The sequence below is a fragment of the Mizuhopecten yessoensis genome, unplaced genomic scaffold (genome assembly GCF_002113885.1).
Source record: "Mizuhopecten yessoensis strain PY_sf001 unplaced genomic scaffold, ASM211388v2 scaffold11139, whole genome shotgun sequence".
Lineage (NCBI taxonomy): Eukaryota > Metazoa > Mollusca > Bivalvia > Pectinida > Pectinidae > Mizuhopecten > Mizuhopecten yessoensis.
Genome location: NW_018408899.1, coordinates 1,509,864 through 1,528,447, shown reverse-complemented (window position 1 = coordinate 1,528,447; position 18,584 = coordinate 1,509,864). Strand labels below are relative to the sequence as shown.

At 40.6% G+C, this 18,584-nt stretch overlaps 1 protein-coding gene across 1 annotated transcript; it reads left to right on the top strand.

Moving 5' to 3' along the window:
- The first annotated feature begins 5,150 nt into the window (after positions 1 to 5,150).
- Positions 5,151 to 18,474, top strand: LOC110466588. Its single transcript, XM_021523176.1, has 3 exons — positions 5,151 to 5,287; positions 11,202 to 11,432; positions 16,825 to 18,474. Exons 1-3 carry the CDS (start codon positions 5,240 to 5,242, stop codon positions 18,454 to 18,456), a joined length of 1,911 nt encoding a protein of 636 aa, XP_021378851.1. The 5' UTR covers positions 5,151 to 5,239; the 3' UTR covers positions 18,457 to 18,474.
- Positions 18,475 to 18,584: the final 110 nt, after the last annotated feature.

Sequence of the window (18,584 nt, the reverse complement as noted above, 5' to 3'; positions counted from 1 at the left end):
AGCTGTCACACACTCTTTAGATCGTACGGCCGACTGGAGCTGTCACACACTCTTTAGATCGTACGGCCGACTGGAGCTGTCACACTCTTTATACGTTACGGCTGACTGAAGCTGTCACACTCTAGACCTCACGGCCGACTTGAGCTGTCACACTCACGACCGACTGGAGAAGTCACACACTCTAGACCTCGAGGCCGACTGGAGCAGTCACACACTATTTAGACCGTACGGCCGACTGGAGCTGTCACAATCATTATACCTCACGGCCGACTGAAGCTGTCACACTCTTTAGACCTTACGGCCGACTGGAGCTGTCACTAACTCTAGACCTCACGGCCGACTGAAGCTGTCACACTTTCTATATCTTACGACCGACTGAAGCCGTCACACTCTAGACCTCACGGACGACTGAAGCTGTCACACTCTAGACCTCACGGCCGACTTGAGCTGTCACACTCGTTAGACCTTACGACCGACTGGAGCTGTCACACTTTCCTGTACCTTACGGAAGACTGAAGCTGTCACACTCTAGACCTCACGGCCGAGTGGAGCGGTCACACTCATTAGACCTCACGGCCGAGTGGAGCTGTCACACTCTCTAGACCTCACGGCCGAGTGGAGCGGTCATACGCTCTAGACCTCATGGAGCTGTCACAGACTCTAGACCTTACGACCGACTGGAGCTGTCACACTTTCTATACCTTACGGAAGACTGAAGCTGTCACACTCTAGACCTCACGGCCGAGTGGAGCTGTCACACACTCTAGACCTTACGACCGACTGGAGCTGTCACACTTTCTATACCTTACGGAAGACTGAAGCTGTCACACACTAGACCTCACGGCCGAGTGGAGCTGTCACACACTCCATACCTCACGGCCGAGTGAAGAGGTCACACTCTCCATACCCCACGGCCGAGTGAAGAGGTCACAGGCTCCATACCTCACGGCTGCGTGGAGAGGTCACACTCTCCATACCTCATGGCTGAGTGGAGAGGTCACACTCTCCATACCTCATGGCTGAGTGGAGAGGTCACACTCTCCATACCTCACGGCCGAGTGGAGAGGTCACACGCTCTAGACCTCACTACCGACATGAGCTGTCACACTCTAGACCCCACGGCCAAGTGGAGCTATCACACGCTCCATACCTCATGGCTGAGTGGAGAGGTCACACTCTCCATACCTCATGGCTGAGTGGAGAGGTCACACTCTCCATACCTCACTACTAACTTGAGCTGTCACACTCTAGACCTTACGACCGACTGGAGCTGTCACACTTTCTATACCTTACGGAAGACTGAAGCTGTCACACTCTAGACCTCGCGGCCGAGTGGAGCTGTCACACACTCCATACCTCACGGCCGAGTGAAGAGATCACACTCTCAATACCCCACGGCCGAGTGAAGAGGTCACACGCTCCATACCTCAAGGCTGAGTGGAGAGGTCACACTCTCCATACCTCACTACTAACTTGAGCTGTCACACTCTAGACCTCGCGGCCGAGTGGAGCTGTCACACACTCCATACCCCACGGCCGAGTGAAGAGGTCACACGCTCCATACCTCACGGCTGAGTGGAGAGGTCACACTCTCCATACCTTACCGCCGAGTGGAGAGGTCACACGCTCTAGACCTCATTACCGACTGGAGCTGTCACACTCTAGACCTCACGGCCGAGTGGAGAGGTCACACTCTCCATACCTTACCGCCGAGTGGAGAGGTCACACGCTCCATACCTTACCGCCGAGTGGAGAGGTCACATGCTCTAGACCTCACTACCGACTGGAGCTGTCACACTCTAGACCTCACGGCCGAGTGGAGCTATCACACGCTCCATACCTCACGAGTGGAGATGTCACACGCTCTAGAATTCTCGACCGACTGGAATTGCGTTGATAATAACCAGGGTTTTCACAATTGTTATTAATCTAATAAAAAAATAAGGGAGACAACTCTAACGCAATTCATAGGAATAGTTTTTCCTTTCGGGAGAGACATACGTTATACCTACCAATTAGTGTTGTTTTTCGTTTGTTTTATTCATTTATAAGTTGTTGTGGTTTTTTTAATATGAAATATAAAGCCTGCTCATTCATTGCCGGTTTGATTATCAATTGTTTTAGCATGGATATAGTATCACATTCCTATACAAATACATATGAAACCTCCAGATTTTTTGCGTTGTTTTTCGTTGAATTTCGTCTTTTATGACCTTGTATGAGGATTAACAGCTTATATTGACAATACCAACCTGATGCCGTCGGAATATTTATCATTGGTAGATATCTCTATTGACTTGGATGTTGTATAATGTAAAAACAGGTTAACCAACAGTGATAACAATTAAGGCAGTGCTATTTTCTTAATGATCATACAGAGTTGTAATAACAGATATGTGGATATTGATTCTAGATCCTCTTGTCAACGTGCAATGCAATCAAAAAGAAGAGAAAAAACTCACTGATGCCGTTTCATTTTAGAAAAGTACTGCTGACAATCAAACGGATTGAACAACAGACATGGCCTATATTGATTCTCTCATGTTCTGGCATTTCTCATCATATATACACTTACATAAAACAGCACGTACAGTATACTTGTCAATTACAAAGAATTGATTACTTGCTATCGTTACTAACGGAATTGGACAAATCACAATCGATGTCTATATATTTAGATAAGAATGTTGAACATGATAGTACACACAATATGCTCACACATTGAATTTTTATATTACGAGCACGTTATTGTGAAACCAGTTATATTTCACCGGTGGGTGAATATCAATCATATTTCACGAAAACGTTGAATACCAGTTATAATTGACGAACATGTGAATACTAGTTATAGTTCACGGGTGGGTAAATACCAGTTATAGATCACGGGTGAGTGAATACCAGTTGTAGTTCACGGGTGAGTGAATACCAGTTGTAGTTCACGAGTGGATGGATACAAGTTACATTTCTCGGATGTGTGTATACAAGTTACATTTCACGTGTGAGAGCAGATCTGTTATATTTCACAAGTTGATAAATATCAGTTACATTTCTCGGATTGGTGTATACCAGTTACATTTCACGGGTGAGAGAATGTGCTTTATTCGTTGCACTGGTTACCTGTATACGATACAGGTCGCAGTACAAAATTCTGGTGTAAGCATACAAGGCACTGAATGGAACAGCTCCTCAGTACCTACATGAGCTTGTTACCCTGTATCAGCCGTCACGATCACTGCGATCGGAGTCAGAATCTTTGTTGTGTGTCCCAAAATCTCGAACTGTGACCTACAGAAACAGATGCTTTGGGAAGGTTTCGGCTACGTTGTGGAATAGCTTACCATCTGCTGTTAGAAAGTCAAATTCCCTGGCCAAGTTCAAGAGGGGCATCAAAACTCACCTCTTCACGTCTGCATTTTAAAATCCTTGCAAAGACGTCATGTAAATACCACCATTTTATTTTTTCAATTATGTGCACATTGCTTGCTTAAATGTAAAAAAGTGATTGTTAAGCCTTTGATTTTGTTTCACAATTTTAACCATTACTATTATCCATATGTTGTAAAGCGGTTTAGAGTAATTTTACAAATCATATAGGGCGCTATATAAATGTTGTATATTATTATTATTATTATTATTAATAATATCTGTTATATTTCACGAGTGGATGAATACCAGTGACATTTCACGGATGAGTGTATACCAGTGACATTTCACGGATGAGTGTATACCAGTTGTATTTCACGATTAGATGAATGCCAGTTATATTTCACGAGTGGGTGAATACCAGTTATATTTCACGGATGAGTGTATACCAGTGACATTTCACGGATGAGTGTATACCAGTTGTATTTCACGATTAGATGAATTGTATTTCACGAGTGGATGAATACCAGTTATATTTCACGGATGAGTGTATACCAGTGACATTTCACGGATGAGTGTATACCAATTGTATTTCATGATTAGATGAATGCCAGTTGTATTTCACGAGTGGATGAATTCCAGTGACATTTCACGGATGAGTGTATACCAGTGACATTTCACGGATGAGTGTATACCAGTGACATTTCACGGATGAGTGTATACCAGTGACATTTCACGGATGAGTGTATACCAGTGACATTTCACGGATGAGTGTATACCAGTGACATTTCACGGATGAGTGTATACCAGTGACATTTCACGGATGAGTGTATACCAGTGACATTTCACGGATGAGTGTATACCAGTGACATTTCACGGATGAGTGTATACCAGTGACATTTCACGGATGAGTGTATACCAGTGACATGTCACGGATGAGTATATACCAGTTATATTTCACGAGTGGATGAATACCAGTTGTATTTCACGAGTGGATGAATACCAGTTATATTTCACTTGTGCGTGAGTACGAGTTGTAGTTGACAAATGGTTGAATACCAGTTATATTTTACGGATGAGGGAATATCTGTTATATTTCACGAATATGTTGAATACCACTGAGTTAAACTGCACGGATGGGTAAATATCGTTTAAATTCACGAGTGTGTGAATACCAGTTATAGTTCACTAGTGGATATGCATACTTTGATATTCAAATCGTTCACAGTCAAACAGTATGGTATTGTCAGTTTTGCACTGGTTAACACCTTACTTTTCACTGGTGAATAATTGATAATTAAGATATATCTAATTAATTGCACATCTTTTTTGATACATTGGGCAGAAAAAAATCCAATCTGTACTTTATATAGGATACCGTTCACAATTAATATTGATCGCTATGTGACGTCGCCAACAAAATGAAACTAATGTAATTGAATGGACATAGAAAAATTGCAATATAGGACACACTCTATCCGTTTTGAAAGTACATGCCTCTAGGAGCGTACCTTAGTCCACATTACTGCAGGTAAACATACGCCATTATATGACCAATAGTGACCCATCGATTGAGCAAGGCAGTAACACTATTTCTGTAAATATCTATCCAGATTGCGGCGATCAATTCTCCATAGAAATCTCTGGTATCGGAGCGTATTCCAGAACGATAATGAAAGCATATTAAGGCCACTTCATTTTATAGGCTTTTTATAAGACGACCGACAATTCCAATGACGTCAGAGAAATGGTGTATTGTTGACTACGTCATAATTAGTTGTCCGGGTGTTAAGCTGAGTTACAGAGGCTGTTATTCGGGGTAGAATGATGACGGACATAATGTGCGATCTCAAAGGTGGATAAAAAGGCGGAAAATATGTCGGACGAGTTTCGTCTGGTACAAGAATGTCAAAACCCGAGACAGGTGAGAATTTCGTTAAATATTACTGATTGATATGGCTGTAAAATAGATTAATTTGTAAAAAGGTAGACTGTTATATTTTACAATTTAATTAGGTTAACGACGAATGCAGACAGATATCTGCATCTATATGCAGAGACCAGTATGTCTTTCTGGTACCAATTGTTAAGATTATAAAAGGAAATGGTGCTAGTACTCGATGTATCTGTTTTCCAGTGGTCTTAGCTTATTTAAAAAGACGTTGCATTGGATGGTCCAGAAAACATTGTAGGCTTCAGGAACCTCCCTCTCCCAAACTGGAATTTTATTTCAAAATGCCTTTCTCCATTTGCATAATAGTATTCTCATAAGTATCTCATAGGTAAGACATCAATGGAAGCCTGTGGCTTGTAATGATGTTATTTATCTGCATATCATTAATTGATTGATGGTAGAGTGCCCAAAGAATGTCATCTGACATTAAATTATATCAAGGCGTCTCGACTAGTGAAGTATAACAGTCAAATTAGTATATTTTAATTATATACCTAGCAAATTAAAAGGACGGATAAAACGTGTGTTTTTGATCTTTCCAGTGCACGTTTAGCCTATTTTTAAAACTATTTAAACTTTCGGCGTTAACCACTTAATCTGATAAATTGTTCCAGTCGGTAACAACACGATTTCTGAAAATGTTCTTGGTGGTGTTTAGGCGGCATTGTTTCTTATAGAGCTTTCTCTTGTGACCTCCAGTTGCCGGATGTTCAATAAATAATTTGGACTTGTCTGCATCGTCCACATCATTCATAATCTTGTACAAGCCCGTAGTCTTCTATATTCAAGTGTGGGCAATCCTAGTCGTTTTAGTCGATCTGGGTAAGGCAAGTCTTGTAATGTAATAATTGTTTTCCAGTGATGGCATGTCTTTCTTTAGGAGGGGGTGACCATATTGTGGAGCAATACTCAATATGAGGTATGACAAGTGATTTGTATAAAGATAGGAATGTAGATTGATTTAGAAATGTAAATGTTCTAAAAAAAAATCCTAACATTTTGTTTCCTTGAAAACGGCTGCAGACACATGCTCGCTGAATTTGAGCTGTTTGTCGAATGTCACTCCGAGGTCTCTCTCCTGGTCTGTTGTTGTACTGGCTATTCTGGATGTATTACCAATTTCCAAGTGTTTGCATTTCCCTCAATTTAATTTCATGAGAACTTTAATAAGGTCAAGAAAGAGAATTCATAGGAAGGCAAAACGTACTCAGAATAATTGGAATTAGTTTAAAGTGCAAGAAATTCTTGTGTTGCTGCTACATATAAGCAAACCAAAGGCATATTGCGATTTTAAACTACATGTGTAGCTAACAAACGTTAACACATTGCTCCTCTCGTGATTGGTGTAAAATAGCTAACAAAACTACTGGTATTTTACAGATAAATATTTGCTTATTCCTCCTTTGATACACAATAGCTTGTTAATCATCGATGACCAATACAAAGCAGACACATTTACTACTTGTGTCTGCGAACAGTCCAGTGTTCATGACTCACTTCCTCGAAACAACACATTTCCTCATCGTCATCTAGACACAATCAATATAAAACCACATGATGTTAAAGATGCAATAAGTGAACTTGGTGTCTCTAAGGCAGATGATCCCGATTTAATTCATGTTAAATTCTAAAATAAGGTAAAGATGTGTTATGTGATCCCCTTAGATATATATTTTAGCATGTCCATAAGAGACAGTACATATTCAGACTGTTGGCAAATTGCAAATGTTACACCTGTTTTTAAAAAGGGAGATAAGGCAATTGTATCTAATTATAGTTTGTTCGTTTGTTGGTCCTAACAACAACCAAGGTCATATGAAGACGGATCTAATTATAGACCAATTTCTCTAATAAGTATTGTTGGTAAGTTAATGGAACGTTGTGTTTTTAAAGATATTTTCATTTTTTTGGGGGAAACACTTTTTTCGCTGAACATCAGTCTGGGTTTACTACGGGTGACTACCGTAAAACAGTGTTCTGTGATATAAAAAAAAAGATTTCGACAGGGTTTGGCATAAAGGTTTATTATACAAATTGAAATTAGTAGGTTTATCCGGAAACTTTATTAAATGGTTCGAAAGTTATTCGGAAAATAGGAAGCAAAAGGTAGATTTAGGCGGGGAATATTCAACTCTTAAAGATATTACGGTAGGTGTTCCATAAGGATCGATACTTGGGCCTCTTTTATTTCATATTTACATAAAATATATTGTTATTAAACTAAGGTGTAATGCCAAACTCTTTGCTGAAGACACCTCTCTTAATGTAATAATTGACTATCCGAATGAAGCTAGAAATATAATAAATAATGATTTATATACCATCCAAAAAAGGGCAGATACATGGTTGGTGACATTCAACCCAAATAAAACCGATTTTTGTTTTTATAAGAAAAGCTTTGAAACATTATCATGGTGATTAATATAGAAACAATAGTGTTTAAACTGTATTTCAAAATCATAAACATCTTTGGTTTTCATCATCTTTTTTCATGGCATGTTCATTAGATTCAGCTTGAAAACCACACTCACAATGCAAGGAGAACTGACCTTCACAAAGCTCTCAAAACTCACATTTCATCGATTCGCCTTTGGAATAAGTTACCCCAAAATGTAACAGAAAATTCATCAGTCCATACACTCAAAACTTATCTTAGCAATGGCAATACAACAAACGCTCCAAACTACCTCAACGCCGGTAATCGCAAAGGTCAAATACTCCACTCTAGACTCAGACTCAAATGTAGCTCACTCAAAGAACAATTCTTTCATAAAAACCGTATCGACTCATCGCGTTGATCCTGTGGGTTAACCATTGAAGATAGTTATCATTTTACAGATACACTCAAAGTAGACAAAAGTTTTGATCAAATACCGTTTTAAAATATGGCATATAAAATATGTAGATGTTCTTTTGTGGGGTGATCATGAAATAAATGATAGGGAAAATTCTGGGCTATTTCTTTGAGTACATGACTTTATCATCATCAGCAGTAATAGATATTGTTTACTTTTGTTTTTACACCACTGAGGTTCCAAAATGTTTTTATTGTTTTGTTTGTTTATATTTTTTATTTTCTTTACTCCTATTCCAATGTAACGGTAATATAGCTTACAGCCGAGTTACATCTCCATATCTCGTTACCGTTTTGTCCATCTGTCCTCATTGATGTCCATCTGTCCTCATTGATGTCCATGTTAACTCTGCCGTAATGCCCAATAGAGGAGAGGAATAAGTTCTTAGCTTGTTTTCAAATCCTCTTTATACTGTGTTTTGTAGTATGTTTAATGTCCAAATCTTGGAAATAAAATAATGTTTTAACTAATTGAGGACCGAGAACAGATCCCTGCGATACACACGCAGGTATATATAATTAAGAGATGAACTATCATTTCCATGAAGATATTGTTGACGATTAGTAAGGTAACTGGAGAACCAGGAAAATCAGTTTATATTTACCATCTGGAATCAATACACACACAGATAATGATTTATCAACAAAAAAAGGATAAGCATTTATCAATGGAGTTTCGTTAATTTTCCTTGGCAATGTGTCAAGAACCGTTATATATATGCCTAAGTCGATTTGTTCTGTCACTTGATTTTAATCATAACAAAATCACCGTGTGTGTTTCATATGTCATTGGACTGTTATCTCATTGAAGCGTGAACGGCGCCATATTTGAAACAAGTATCAATCTGAGCTGAGCCTTTTTTCATTGCGTATACGCTAATTTATACGCAATTTACTAAGCTGAAGAATATATATATGTATTTCAGGTATCCCGACCTACCCTAGGTTTGCCTGCTTACCCTTGAACATAATTTTGTAACCTACATGCATCCACGATTTGCAAAGCTCGCAGTCACTCATTAAAATATATTTTCTTCCTATTCTGAGTGTCCGATCCCATTCTGGATAGCTTAAGACCAGCTATAATGTGTGGGAAATCATTGTAAAAATTTGATGTAATGCAGAAATAAACGGATACGTGAAAATATAAAATTAAAATGAAATGTTTGTCTCCCGACCCAACCAATTGTTACCTGAAACATACATACTTTTTGTTTTTGTCTAATATACGTAACAATCTTACACAGAATAACTATATAACTTTATATAACATATTAAATCTATATATCATAATTATTATAACATGAAGCTCGATAGCATATCAACAGGATAGCAGAAAGGATAAATCGTGAAAAGACATTTTTTTTTTTGTTATTGAGGGAATTTTTGTATTAAACAAACAAGGCAGTAATCTTGACCGAGTAACCGAAGTCTGCCTGCTATGTATTATATGCGTTTTGGTAGAAAATAGTCTCACCCGCAAGCGGTCGATAAGACGTACTTCCGGTAGAAATCTTATGACCTCTATACACAAAAGACTTGCAATGTATTCCATAAATAATCTCAGAAACTGACGTAGATCAATAGGTATGAAATATAGTTGTCAATACTGTATATGTAATTAGCATTTCTGACGTCAACTGGTCATTTTCGTATCGAAAATAATCGGATATGTGTTTAATGAAGTTGAAACAGGAATACTCCAGGCATTGTTATCATTTTTGAAATCCGAACATTCCGCGACCGTAGACGATATTAAGACACGACGTTTTCCAATGTAACCACACTATGCTTTTAGCGTTGTAAAGATGGATACATATTCATGTAAAAAATATCCTTCATACGGAAGATAGCTATTGATGCTTTGAACAGCAAAAGTACAGTGATACGTACCTACCTATAGGTATACATCTAGTAGACAGTCAATACTCCACGACCGTTGACGTTATATCGATTTGACGGCTATCTGTTTAATATGAATTTGTAATGTCCTTAACCTACAACTGGAATTTTCTCGAGAGGCTTTTTTTTCAGTACATAAATGTTTAAAACACATTTTGTGTTTTCTTTCTGCATTTGATTATATAAATCCGTGATTTTTTTAAAAAGAATTAGGTATTTTTCTGAAATTAAGCTTTATACAAAATCTGAACTTCTTTCATTGAAAACTAATCAGACTTAAATGTCTTGACTTGAGAAATCAAACTGCTTCATCCATTTTCTCTGACAAAATAAAGAGATGTTTTGTTGCTAACAAAATCGAGAGAGGTTTTGTTTCTGACAAAAGAAGGAGTGGTTTTCACATGGGAGGTTTTATTTAGGATTGTGAAGGGAAGAGGTGCTTGAACTACAAACCAAAGATTACTATTGAAATTTTATGGATAATGCATGGTTGATGAAAGACAGACGTGCAGTCCTTCTCTATGGTAAATAATTATTAAAGATAAAGTACCTACATGGACAGGTACTACATGGACAGGTATTTTACTCTTCTTTTTTTAATTTGAAATATGTGAATTCTTTCCCCTGAAAATGATCAACTCTCCTCGCCCAGGTAGGCGCTGATCTGATGCCGACTTTAAAGTACTCCCTCACTGAAATACCATGCCGAAGGCATCCACCACGGTATTAAACCCGGTCACGTTATACTGATCTTACAACATGCAGTGTGTAACAGCAAGTATAGTCTGTTCTAAATCCCCAGCATGTAGGGTTATGTTAGTGCTGATTATTATTATCGCCAGGGCCAATTTCTTCAAAACCATGTCAGAAAAAGCAAAATTTTAAACTACCGTATTTTCTTAAAATGTTGAATCTCTAAACTATATTTTGTACATGTATGTATAATAATTCCAATCTTCAATTAATGGCAACTTACACAAATGATATATTTGTTGTTTTTGAATTTGCGTTAACAACTCGTTAAGCTACCGTATAGAAAAGCTTTCTATGTAACTCCCCTGCTATATGTGTTCTTTTGACCTGCAGTGTTTTGTAATGAGACATAAAGATCAAATTTACTTATTGCAGCTCCAATTGCTATTTGCGAACGGGAAGAACATCGAAGCCAGAAACGACCGCCATGAGACGCCATTGATGGCCGCCATAGCTAATGTTGATTCGCAATTAGTGGCTCCAATTGTGAAAACCCTGATCAGCCTTGGAGCTGACACCAATGTCATAAACGGCTTACGTCAAACCCCTTTCATGTACACGTGCATCATGGATTACCCGGAAGTGGCTTTCATCTTGTTACAAAAGGTGGGTTTAAACCGGAAGTTAAGGAATGCTTTAACAATTGGTCGTTCTTGCTTTGAGAACATGATCTCGAGTTATTATTTTTCATCCTTCGGCCGAAACTCGCACCAAAGGACGAACAATGTGACTTCACATGCATTCATAATACACATGTCCTAAGAATTATATAATGATACACAACATATTTGAATAGGTTTTGTTGTTGTTGACGGAACGTTGTCAATCCCTTCCAGTATTGAAACTTTACGTGGAATAACAATTAATCCATTGAAAGTGGCGGTAAAGCAAAAACGGAATCGAAAATTTTCCCTCCATGTTTAAAAACCGAAACCATTCTCAAAATTTGAGGATGTGAATCTACCAATCGCGTATTTCTTGGACGCTCCAGTTTCATTCTTTGTTTGGAACCTAGTCCTTTCTTCACAGAGGCGTTAGGTTCCAAACCAATGAAATAAATCCTTTCGGAGTGGCCTACCAGGATTGCTTTTGAAACGCAAGTATGGTTAGCTTGCTGAATCGTGGGGGAAATAATAAAGGAAGTGACCGTCCGTACCATAATATGTCCTCATATAGAAAGATTCCGAAGGATTTTTTTTTGTATTTCCTTAATTGAACCAAACCTTTATTGAGCTCTGCCGGGCTCGGCTGTATAATAGTTTATCGATTAAAACTTATATGCATTATATTTGAGTGCTATACCAACACATAGAAAGTTAAATAACAAGTTGTAGCACCAAATTGAGCGGTGTTAACTGTGCACGAGTCACGCGGTATCGTGTCAGAATGACGACACTTTCAGAGAAATGTGTTAATTTATTTGTAGTGCATACCATGCCCTGGAAATCGACAACAATACACCCATTCATCAACAGTTTTATTCCATTAACTATGATGTAACATTTGTCCTTCAGTGTTTTGCAACAAACTACGAAAGGAACTGAGGAAATAATAATAAAAAATATGAAAAACTCACCGTCGATATCGACAATGCTCCATTATCATATTAAAAGACGAACAAAAAAATTATAAAATCTATACCGCATCTATCATATTATTTAAAAATTCTACAACCAGGGGCGGTATTCTGCCTCTGTATCGATGCAATGTTCTTGTGGTGCTTGTAATGTCTCGTGGAAGTGGAATAACGCAGCATAAAGGCAATATATCTCCGTGTGTCTGTTTAATTGGTATAAAAGGCAATGGAAGTAGATTATTTAAGTATCAATCAATCTAGCAACGCTTTCAAGAGAACTAAAACGTCGTCTTTTAACAATTTGACACAAGTATTTTATAACAATCTAAACTTTATATGAGTTTTATAAAAGAAAGTGAAATAGTATGAATTAAATAAAATAAAATTTTGACGAGGAAAGAGAATACCGAGTGTCAACAGCACCGTAACTCAAACTGAAATCGATAAAACGAGGCCAAAATAGGAACAATGACAAGATGTACGTTGAAAAAAAAAGTTAGAAGAATAAACCATGTGTTCCGGAAGGGTAGGTATCTAATGCTTCATTGACGTCACATGTATTGTAAATCTAGGTCAAATCCAAATAATAGAATGTAATGAGGTCCACCACACCGTAGTCTTAACGGTCCATCACGCATTAATCTTAACAGTCCATCACGCAGTAGTCTTAACAGTCCATCACGCAGTAGTGTTAATAGTCCATCACGCAGTAGTCTTAACAGTCCATCACGCAGTAGTCTTAAATGTCCATCACGCAGTAGTCTTAACAGTCCATCACGCAGTAGTCTTAACAGTCCATCACGCAGTAGTCTTAAATGTCCATCACGCAGTAGTCTTAACGGTCCATCACGCAGTAGTCTTAACAGTCCATCACGCAGTAGTCTTAAATGTCCATCACGCAGTAGTCTTAACAGTCCATCACGCAGTAGTCTTAACAGTCCATCACGCAGTAGTCTTAAATGTCCATCACGCAGTAGTCTTAACGGTCCACCACACCGTAGTCTTAACGGTCCATCACGCATTAATCTTAACAGTCCATCACGTTGTAGTCTTAACGGTCCATCACGCATTAATCTTAACAGTCCATCACGCAGAAGTCTTAACGGTCCATCACGCAGTAGTCTAAACGGTCCATCACACACTAGTCTTAACGGTCCATCACGCATTAATCTTAACGGTCCATCTCGAAGTAGTCTTAACGGTCCATCACGCAGTAATCTTAACGGTCCATCACACAGTAGTCTTAACATTCCATCACGCAGTAGTCGTTACGGTCTATCGCACAGTAGTCTTAACGGTCAATCACACACTAGTCTTAACGGTCCATCACGCAGTAGTCTTAACAGTTCATCACGCAGTAGTCTTTACGGTCCACCATACAGTAGTATTAACGGTCCATCACGCAGTAGTCTTAACGGTCCATCACGCAGTAGTCTTAACGGTCCATCACGCAGCAGTCTTAACAGTCCATCACGCAGTAGTCTTAACGGTCCATCAGGCAGTAGTCTGAACAGTCCATCACGCAGTAGTCTTAACGGTCGATCACACAGTAGTCTTCACGGTCCATCATGCAGTAGTCTTAACGGTCCATCACGCAGTAGTCTTAACAGTCCATCACGCAGTAGTCTTAACGGTCCATCACGCAGTAGTCTTAACGGTCCATCACGCAGTAGTCTTAACGGTCCATCACGCAGTAGTCTTAACGGTCCATCACGCAGTAGTCTTAACGGTCCATCACGCAGTAGTCTTAACGGTCCATCACGCAGTAGTCTTAACGGTCCATCACGCAGTAGTCTTAACGGTCCATCACGCAGTAGTCTTAACGGTCCATCACGCAGTAGTCTTAACGGTCCATCACGCAGTAGTCTTAACGGTCCATCACGCAGTAGTCTTAACGGTCCATCACGCAGTAGTCTTAACGGTCCATCACGCAGTAGTCTTAACGGTCCATCACGCAGTAGTCTTAACGGTCCATCACGCAGTAGTCTTAACGGTCCATCACGCAGTAGTCTTAACGGTCCATCACGCAGTAGTCTTAACGGTCCATCACGCAGTAGTCTTAACGGTCCATCACGCAGTAGTCTGAACGGTCCATCACGCAGTAGTCTTAACGGTCCATCACGCAGTAGTCTTAACGGTCCATCACGCAGTAGTCTTAACGGTCCATCACGCAGTAGTCTTAACGGTCCATCACGCAGTAGTCTTAACGGTCCATCACGCAGTAGTCTTAACGGTCCATCACGCAGTAGTCTTAACGGTCCATCACGCAGTAGTCTTAACGGTCCATCACGCAGTAGTCTTAACGGTCCATCACGCAGTAGTCTTAACGGTCCATCACGCAGTAGTCTTAACGGTCCATCACGCAGTAGTCTTAACGGTCCATCACGCAGTAGTCTTAACGGTCCATCACGCAGTAGTCTTAACGGTCCATCACGCAGTAGTCTTAACGGTCCATCACGCAGTAGTCTTAACGGTCCATCACGCAGTAGTCTTAACGGTCCATCACGCAGTAGTCTTAACGGTCCATCACGCAGTAGTCTTAACGGTCCATCACGCAGTAGTCTTAACGGTCCATCACGCAGTAGTCTTAACGGTCCATCACGCAGTAGTCTTAACGGTCCATCACGCAGTAGTCTTAACGGTCCATCACGCAGTAGTCTTAACGGTCCATCACGCAGTAGTCTTAACGGTCCATCACGCAGTAGTCTTAACGGTCCATCACGCAGTAGTCTTAAATGTCCATCACAGAGTTGTCTTACCGGTTCATAACGCAGTAGTCTTCACGGTCCATCACGCAGTAGTCTTAACGGTCCATCACGCAGTAGTCTTAACAGTCAATAAACACAGTGTTCTTAACGGTCCATCACGCAGTAGTATTAACGGTCCATCACGCAGTATTCTTAACGGTCCATAAACGCAGTAGTCTTAACAGTCCATCACGCAGTAGTCTTAACGGTCAATAAACGAAGTATTCTTAACTGTCCATCACGCAGTAGTCTTAAAAGTCCAACACGCAGTAGTCTTAACGGTCCATCACGCAGTAGTCCTAACGGTCCATCACGCAGTAGTCTTAACGGTCCATAAACGCAGTAGTCTTAACGGTCCATAAACGCAGTAGTCTTAACGGTCCACCACACATTACTCTTAACGGTCCATCACGCAGTAGTATTTACGGTCCATCACGCAGTAGTCTAAACGGTCCATCACGCAGTAGTCTTAACGGTCCATCTCGCAGTAGTCTTAAAGGTCCATCACGCAGTAGTCTTAACTGTCCATCACGCAGTAGTCTTAAAGGTCCAACACGCAGTAGTCTTAACGGTCCATCACACACTAGTCTTAACGGTCCATCACGCAGTAGTCTTAACAGTCCATCACGGAGTAGTCTTAACGGTCCATCACACTCTAGTCTTAACGGTCCATCACGCAGTAGTCTTAAATGTCCATCACGCAGTAGTCTTAAAGGTCCATCACGCAGTAGTCTTAACGGTCCAACACACCGTAGGCTTAACGGTCCATCACGCACTAATCTTAACGGTCCATCACGCATTAATCTTAACAGTCCATCACGTTGTAGTCTTAAAGGTCCATCACGCATTAGTCTTAGCGTTCCATCACGCAGTAGTGTTAATAGTCCATAAACGCAGTAGTCTTAACAGTCCATCACGCAGTAGTCTTAACGGTCCATCACACAGTAGTCTTAACGGTACATCACACAGTAGTCTTAACGGCCCAACACACAGTAGTCTTAACGGTCCAACACACAGTAGTCTTAACGGTCCTACACGCGGTAGTCGTAATGAACCATTAATACACAAAGGCCGTTTTCGTTTAAACGGTTGAACCGGGCGGACCAAAGTTGTTCGTTTATGAATTAAGGTCGGACCTAGTAATCGTATGCTGCTTTCAGGCGAGCATTCACAAAGCTTTGCAATGCATGCATAAACATTTGCAGGCCGCCAGGATTTCTACTCGAAAATGTTACATTTTAAAACCGACAAACCGGTTGTTCTGAATAAACGAACAGGCCCTTAGTTATATGGTAGTCGTAACAGGCCACCACACTGTAGTCTTAACGGTCCATCAGTCATACAGGGCCATACCGCTAGGTTGCATTAATAGCGCATCAAGTACTTTTGTCATACAGAACCATACAGTTTTCTTGGCTGTCTTAGCTTAACACAAGTTTGTCATACGGGCTTATACGGTATCCCAACAGTCCTTCAACGCATTTATATCACAAAGGGCCGTACAGTAGACGGTAGGTGTTGAAATAGAGACGAATCGTCAGGCTATTTCTACAGATATATTTATCGCAAAATGTTGTCCTATATGATCATTTTATTTGATACATATTACGAGCCATTAACGTAATGCCTTCTTCATTTCTAGTACTAATGTACCGGATACGATTCTGTGTTTCAGGAAGGAACCGATATCAATGCTCAGGACAACAAAGGTATGACCGGTCTGATGTTTGCGTGTCAGCTCAATAATGTCGACATGGTGGAATTAATTCTGAAATTACACACTTCCGGTCAACAAAAGGTTGACCTTTCACTGAGAAATGTATTCGGTCGAAATGCTTTCGAAGAAGCTATCGATAAACGGAGTGCTGGGGCGTTAGCCTTACTGTCACGTCTTAAGAAAAATGAGTTACGGAAACAATATACGGATTACGGAAGTAGCACAAAGCGAAAGATCCGGAAGTCAGATGATGATCAGTCACTTCGTCCCAAGTCCGGATTGGACAGCTTCCGAACGGACATAGGGAAAAGTGTAAGTTATGATTCATTGGCCACGTCTGTCGATGCAAATGCGTTTCATCACTTTAAGCGTGAACTAGCTGACGAATTTGTGAAATTATCGGATAAGACAAATCACGAGGATATTGAAAGGGCGCCTAGTTCTGTTGCTGACAAGCCTAATGCGAGCGCTTCGCGAGAGGACGGCGATGGGGAGCAGAAACAGGGGGAGGTCGGAGACTTGGTCCTGGCCGTTCGTCAGTGTGCGGCGGACATAAAACAAATATGTGAAGATTACGATATAAACTACAAGGAGGAGGGGAACCGTACGCAGGTCCCGGGAGCCCCTCATGAACCAAGCCGCCTTTACGGCCAAATGGTCAATAATCAGGAGGATAGCAAAAAGAACACGAAAGAGGGCAAACATTCGAGCAAGTCATCTGGGTATGTAGCGCAGGATGGGGTGGTGGATATGTTGTCACGGCGACATAAAAAGAACTGCAGCAAACGGAAGGAACGACACCAGGATCTCGCGCAGCTTGTCAACACTCTGGTCATGTCTAGTGCTAAAGGCACGAGTAGCTTCAGAGATGTTAGGAACGGCAAGACGTGCTACGGGGATCACGAAAGACTAACACCAAACACAACGATAGACCCAAGTCCGCGGGAATCTCGGTGTGGACGAGAGTCGGAAAACATGGCGGAAAATCTTCTGTCTGTGTCTAGACTTTCCACAACACCACGTGCAAGTAACGCTCAGACTCTTACGCGAACTTCCGGAAACAGACCGCGACTCACGAACAGCACACATTCCGTGTCACCTGATCAAAAGCGATTGTGTGACCGGAAAACCATGGACAAGGTCATTATCACGCCAACACGTGAGGTTGGGATGGCTGGAGGTATCACCCTACAAGTCCCTATAGATCAACAAGCATTGAACAATACTGGGTACTTTCGTAAAGGAAAGCCGAAGAAAAGTAAGAAGCATCAAAAGGGGAAAGAAAAATCACCTCCAAGAGAAAATGTTTTTAGATATGAGGTGCCAGATGAATTCAAACCAGTATCTGTTGAACTGAAATCGGACCCCAAAACTGTGGATCCACTTAAACTGCGTTCATTTAGGGACCCATTGCCAAGAATTCCCTGTTCTTCGAACATGACAGTCCATAGCGACCTGCGCCTGCCGCCCTTACGAGAAAGTCTCCGCTTCACAGGGTCAGCCCGTCCTGTGAAACTACAGAGCTTGGATCGGGACCTCTGGCGAATCATTGAGGCATCGAACTTCTCCAAGGGCAAAATACATAAATAAAACACCTGTGATTATCGATTCACTCGTTGATTTAGAAATCTCATTATAATGTTAAAAATAATTTCGTTTCTACTTTTTTTTACTGATTGGTACGGTATCTAAAGGTTTCACGTATATTAATGATGTGA